This window comes from Neolamprologus brichardi, chromosome 1 (genome assembly GCF_056152115.1).
Source record: "Neolamprologus brichardi isolate AB-2024 chromosome 1, ASM5615211v1, whole genome shotgun sequence".
Classification (NCBI taxonomy): domain Eukaryota; kingdom Metazoa; phylum Chordata; class Actinopteri; order Cichliformes; family Cichlidae; genus Neolamprologus; species Neolamprologus brichardi.
The window spans coordinates 2,650,647-2,657,379 of record NC_142104.1 but is presented as its reverse complement, the minus strand read 5'-3'; the positions used below and the strand labels follow the sequence as shown (position 1 = coordinate 2,657,379).

At 40.2% G+C, this 6,733-nt stretch overlaps 1 protein-coding gene and 1 pseudogene across 1 annotated transcript; one reads left to right on the top strand and one right to left on the bottom strand.

Moving 5' to 3' along the window:
* Window positions 1-235: 235 nt before the first annotated feature.
* On the bottom strand, window positions 236-2,449 carry LOC148106252 (ZP domain-containing protein-like; annotated as a pseudogene).
* A 668-nt stretch (window positions 2,450-3,117) lies between these two features.
* Window positions 3,118-6,726, top strand: LOC148106251 (NLR family CARD domain-containing protein 3-like). Its single transcript, XM_087843184.1, has 3 exons — window positions 3,118-3,146; window positions 3,521-3,630; window positions 5,996-6,726. The coding sequence occupies exons 1-3, from the start codon at window positions 3,118-3,120 to the stop codon at window positions 6,724-6,726; spliced, it is 870 nt and encodes a 289-aa protein (XP_087699310.1).
* The last annotated feature ends 7 nt before the right edge of the window (window positions 6,727-6,733 follow it).

Sequence of the window (6,733 nt, the reverse complement as noted above, 5' to 3'; positions counted from 1 at the left end):
ATCTTTGATCAGGATCAATAATCAGGATTTATTCATTTCAAATTATTCTGTAAATCCATAGATTTAAAAAACAAACTTATGCACCCAAAGCTGTGTAATATTCTAATAATAACTGATAGAAAATAATTGCTTTTCATCAGTTAATTCACACATGAGAAGATACATGAACACTCAGACTCAGACTGCAGGCTGAGCTAAATAATTTCATCTCATCCTCTGGAGCACACGAAGGGTTTTAACTTTCAGTTGAGGACAAAGCTCGGTATCTGACCATTGATGTTTCGGCGCTCAACGTGAGCACGCCACAGATCATAGCGACGACAGCAAGAAGACATCCAGCGATGAAGTTCAGGTTCATGGCGTTCCCTGGAAACAAGTGAAGGTCTGTTTTAATTCAGCGTTATCCAAAGTTACAGTGACTAAAACAAAGCAGCCGACTCTGTTTCCATACCTGCACTCCTGCTGATGTCTGCTGACCTCTTCAAGCACAGGGGACCCTGGGAAATTAAGTGCTGTGCAGTCTGCATGACAGCCCCTCTCTTTCAGCAGTGGGAGTGGTGGTGAGCGTTTGACGTGGAGTTGATGCATCCCTGTGAGCACCTGGTGTTGGAGTTTCCTGCTTCACATACTGAACAGCTGATGTATACCTGAATGCAAGTGATTGGCTGTGCGTGTCACTCAACCTCAAATCTCTCAGTATCCAAGTGCTGCACGTGCATTAAAACATTCTGATGGAAAAACTGAATTTACATTAAGTGGACATCACAGATTTAAATGGAGATTATTTATTTAGCTTCCCGCAGCACTACAAGCTGTTGATGGAGATCATGGAGATCTGCCCGGCCCGGGAGCCAGCCTCCTCTGAGGCCTTCCCCAAACCGCAGCCTCAGTTCATGCTTCAGCCAAAACTAGAAATGCTGTCAAACCTAATGTGAGGATGTATTCCCAGCCAATGAAATGACAATTTTAAGCATTAACTTATAAGCATAATAGCTGCCCTCTCAGTCTGTTGCTGGTATTATCTGTAAAACAGCAAATACAATCTTGATCTTAAGAATAATTTTGGCTGAAACCCATCAGGTAATCATCATGAAAGTTTCACTGAAACATACTGAAGGAAGATTCTAGTGACTGATAGCAAACATCATCTGCCCTTTGACCACATGAGCAAACAACAAATGAAAAACTATAGCATATAAATAAAAGCAGGCCTTTTTCCTGCAAAACCACCCCCATGATGGACACATTTTCAATGTTTTCTTCGCATAATACACTTTTTTTAAAATTAGGTAACTTTTAGCAAATTTCAAGCAATGTGTGCACGAGATGTGCGAGTATGCAATAAAGTTAATCAGATTAAAAAGATATGGCTTGAGTTTTGGGTGTAGAATTCATCAGAATCAGAACCCCCTTTTTTGGCCAAGTATATGCGCAAACACATACAAGGAATTTGGTTCCAGTCGATGGTGCCGCTCAAGCACCACAATGTAAAACGCATTTAGAGGTCTGGTCTAAACTCATTCTTTACCTGATCGTGCAAACCAATGAACTTGAACAGTGGAGTGCACTGGGCACCTGATCACAGCACAAAGCAAAGAAAGAGACTACAACTTACAATTTCATCATAAATCCTTGTTTAACCATCATACAGTGCCATTCACAAATATTCAAGTGATAGCCTGATGCCTTAAAAACCTTTAAAGAGCCTTATTCTATGGACTTCCACTTCTGTATAACACCTGAAATTCTTAAAGATGACAGAAATTTTTACTCTAAAAGGCACTCAGGTAACTGCTTCAATACAAACAGATAAACAGGAGAACCTTCACTGATACACCACCTGTTCTCATGCCTACCCATTTTCGACGATGGAGTAGGTCGGGTGGTAGTTGGGGTTGTCATATGGCGAAGCTCTGCAGGACTCCACAAAAAACTTTGTGTTGTTGACTGTAGAGGAGGCATCTATCTCCATGTAAACCTTCTCTCCTACGTTATACTGCAGAGGGTATGAATTTGGATCAATCATTCTCTGGAAGTGGTTGTTTGGGTAGAACTCAAACTGGTAGGTGAACATGCCGAAGCCTTTATCATAATAAAGGTAATATGATTGGAATGGAACAAATGGATTCTGAAAATCAGAGACTGAGTTTCCAAGTGAATAATGCAGCTGAAAAACTTTCCTGTTATATGAAGACTTTTAATCTATAGTTCAGTATTGATCTGCCACAGTCAGCGAACAAAACTGCCAAAAAGGAAAAAGACATTAAGATCCTCAAAAGCTTAGCATAATATAGTCATACATTTTCACCTGAATACATCTGCCCTGTGCAAATCCGTTATCGAAGGCCTTTGCAGCTAATAATGGTCAATATTTTAATTTAAAGAATACAGAAAAACAGCTGGTTCTTTTTCAGGGTTTCATAGCTTTTTAGTGTACAGGGTGGGCCATTTATATGGATACACCGTAATAACATGGGAATGGTTGGTGATATTAAAGTCCTGTTTGTGGCACATTAGTATATGTGAGGGGGCAAACTCCTCAAGATGGGTGGTGACCATGGTGGCCATTTAGAAGTTGGCCATCTTGGATACAACTTTTGTTTTTTCAATAGGAAGAGGGCCATGTGACACATCAAACTTATTGGTAATGTCACAAGAAAAACAATGGTGTGCTTGGTTCCAACGTAACTTTATTCTTTCATGAGTTATTTACAAGTTTCTCTTTGTTCACAGCCATTGACACGTCGAAGAGGTTAACACGTGAGGAGCGGATCGAAATTGTGTTGATATCTGGCCACACATAACACACACACCTGGCTTGTCTTGAGTGGCTGCTGTGAGATATGCAAGATGCTTGTGGTCAGTCAAACGATGAACAATGAGCAGGTGTTGTGCTCCCTCCCGCTAGTAGCACCATCCTTCCAAGGCCAGCTAGCAGTTCCACTTCTCCCACGTCATAGTTTTGCTCAGTTCGAGAAAGACAGCAGAAGGAAAAAAGCTGCATTTTCCCTTCCTTGTTCTGGAACAAGATGACTCAACTCCATCAACGATAAATTGTCGGGTGGTCACACACAGCTGACTGCAGGTTTCCAGTCTTATAAACAGTACATTTGCACAATGACTGAAACCAGCCCACTGGCTGTGACGTCAGTTCCTTGATCATTAATATGCAAATTGTCATGACCATTGATCAACAATCATTGATCAAGGAATAATCTTCCACACTGCACCTAACGTGACAAACTGAAAGCAGTCATTGGGTGGGAAACCTTGAGAAAAACACGTTTGACCTTAGAGAAGAGCTCTGCATAGAAAAGGATCAGGTTTGAACTTAGTTTGTGCAGCTGTAGCTTTAACTGAGGCAAGTTCCTGCATCAACTCGTCCTGTTGTCTTTTTGAACTGTGCTTCACTATTCACTACAGATGAATGCACTGTAAACAATTGGAGACCTGCGTGTGAGTCACTTTGGTCACTTTGACAGTTGTACTGGTAATAATAATTTTCCCTTTGTGTCCTCAGAGAGAACAGTGATGTTGGTGTGGAGGAAGAGGAGCAGTTGTCCTGCTGTGCTTTGGGTCAAGATGTCTCAGAGGATTCAGTCGCTACCAGTTGTGGCATCTCTGTCCAAAGTAATAGTCGGTATCGGTGTGCTGATGAACACATTTTTGAAAACTTGACTTCTTGTTTTGTAGGTGCATGAAAAAGATTTCATTAGTTTTTTATGGTATAGTTTTTTTCCTGTTTTACTTTGAATGTTGTTTCCTTTCGTGTCTCACGTTAGTTTTACTTCCTGCTTTGTGATTGTCTTAATTATTCACAATATCAGGCAATCCTCAATATATACTACTCAAAAAAATCTGAGGAACACACTGAAAACATAATGGCTCTCGCGCGGAGAAAATCATGCTGGAGATCAATACTGATGCAAACTGGGTGATGTGTTGGAAACTAAAGGATTCAATTGGTTGTTGGAAATAAATGATAAAAATACTGGATACTGGCTGAATCCAAATACAAACAGAAAATCAGAGTGAAAAAAGCTGCAGCAGGCTTTTCCATTTGGCTCTAATTTCATAGCAGCAGCTCAAAATGAAATAGTTTGTATGGCTGCGTGTGCTGCTGGGCCAAAATTTTAGCTGGTCATTTGTAGATTTTTAGATGAAATAATAAATAAAAAAAACACTCAACAAAAGATCATCTAAAGAAGAGCAGAGTTCATTTACACACTTTATTAAGCAGCTACTGTACAACAAGAACAGAATCATGTAAATGGCCAAACAACAGCAACAGTAATCGCAGGGTGTAGCACAGCAGACAAAGAGACGCAGTAACACAGAGAGAGTAAAGGATCACATGGAGAACACTTTGAGAGCAAAGTGCTCCATCTATCTGATATGATACTGTGAGGCCTCTCAGATAAGATGGGGCTGTTTTATTATGGCCCTTTTTATGTGAGAAGCATTTTGAATTCAGCTCTGGATTTAACAGGGAGCCAATGATGTGAAGCCAGTATGAGGGGAATTTTCCCTCCTCTTAAAATGTCTCATTAGGAACATTTTTAACAGTTGCTTCTTGTCTCTGCTGTGACAAAAAAGGTTCTGATTATGAATCAAAATGTTTTAAATAAGTCACACACTGGTTATTAGTGATGGGTCGGTCGCGAACGAAATGGCTCTTAGAGCCGGTTCTTTGACGTGAACGACGGGAGCCGGCTCCTTATCGCGTGCCGTGGGGTTTTTTTTTTCTTCCTTTCTCTCACCCTCTCTCTCGCACTTTTTTCCACTTCACTCAGCACGCGAGCCTTGTGCTTTACACTGGGAAGAGGGGGGAGGGGCGGTAGTTACACTCAGTAGCACAGGAACAGAGCGGGAGGGAGAGAGAGAGAAAGAGCCAGGGACAACCACGTCACATTAGAAAGGGATAGTAATCATCCACAACTATTTTCAGTTGCAGATGATAAAGGATTCAGAAAGTTTATTCATGCAGGTCCATATGACAGAGAATGTGCATCTTCTTTTTGTTTTCATATTATAATTTATATTTTATTGTATTGTGGTTTGCAGTGTTTTGTGTTGTTTCACTTTAAATTTGTAAAAGGAAAAAGCTGAAAATTTAAATAGTTAAAAGTTGAAATGTGAATAGTTGATTTTTGTATTATATGATTTATTTATTACATTTTATGTGGAGTGAATAAATAAAAGTATATTTACGGTGGCCCCTACAGACAAAGCACGTACAAACTTCAAATCACGTACGAACTCTGAAGCACGTACAAACTCCAAAACATGTACAAACACGTAAAAACTCCAAAACACGTAAAAACTCCAAAACACGTAAAAACTCCAAAACACGTAAAGACACGTACAAACTCCAAAGCACGTACAAACTCCAAAACACGTAAAAACTCAGAAGCACAGAAGTGTGTGGTAATAACGTGTAAATGAAAAAAAAATTTAATTATTTGACTATATATGAATGCTTGTGTATAAATACATAAACAATACACATATGCTTTCATGCTTTCAATTGTGTAATTTAAGTGATCTAGTAGCTCTGTTTTGGAAGTTCAGTTCATGCTAGAAATGTGTTTTGGAGTTTGTACGTGTTTTGTCTCTGGGGGCCACCGCATATATTTATATATAAACATATATAAATAAAACCACTTTTTTTTTGTACATTAGTAATTCCTTTTGTGCATAATTTTATATTATTGTTAATAATAAATTAATTAAAGCAACAAAACAACCTGAAGAGCCGGTTCAGAGCCGAAAGAGCCGGTTCTCTAAAAAGAGCCGTAAATCCCATCACTACTGGTTATAGTTTAATGCGAAAATATCATGTTACATGATTTACTATTTTCTGAAGCTTATTTACAATTTACAATGCTTAACACCATTCCCATCCCTGCCGTCAAAAGATAAAAATCTGTTTTTCATGCAGTTTCACACACTAAAGACATTTCATTCTTTTTGGTTTCTTGTTGTCAATCAGCAGATGCGAGTCTGGAAGAAGTTTTAGAAGAATATAAGACCAGTCTGAGGAGGAGGTTTGAAAGTGTGACTGAAGAAACTGATAATACAGGAGGTGGAACCCTCCCGAACAGGATCTACACTGAGCTCTACATCACAGAGGGACAGAATGAAGACGTTCATAACCAACATGAGGTGATGCAGCTGGAGACAGCTTCCAAGATGGAGGCTCTTGATGACATTACAGTCAGGTGTCACGACATCTTTAAAGCCTTACCTGACCAAGAGAGACCCATCAGAGTGGTTCTGACCAACAGCGTCGCTGGTGTTGGAAAAACCTTGTCAATGCAGAAGTTCACTCTGGACTGGGCAGAGGGCTTGGAGAACCAAGATGTCAGTGTGGTGGTTCTGCTTTCATTCAGGAAGCTGAACCTGATCAGAGATGAACAGTACAGTCTTCTGGAGCTGCTCCATGTTTTCCATCCAACATTACAGAAGGTCACAGCAGAGAAGCTGGCTGTCTGTAAACTTTTGTTCATTTTTGACGGCCTGGATGAAAGCAGACTTTCATTGGATTTCACCAACAGGGAGCTTGTGTCTGATGTCACAGAAAGGTCATCAGTCAGCCAGCTGCTGACAAACCTCATCGAGGGGAATCTGCTTCCCTCGGCTCTCGTCTGGATAACTTCCCGACCTGCAGCAGCCAATCAGATCCCTCCTACATGTGTTGACAGGGTAACAGAAGTACGAGGCTGACTGACAT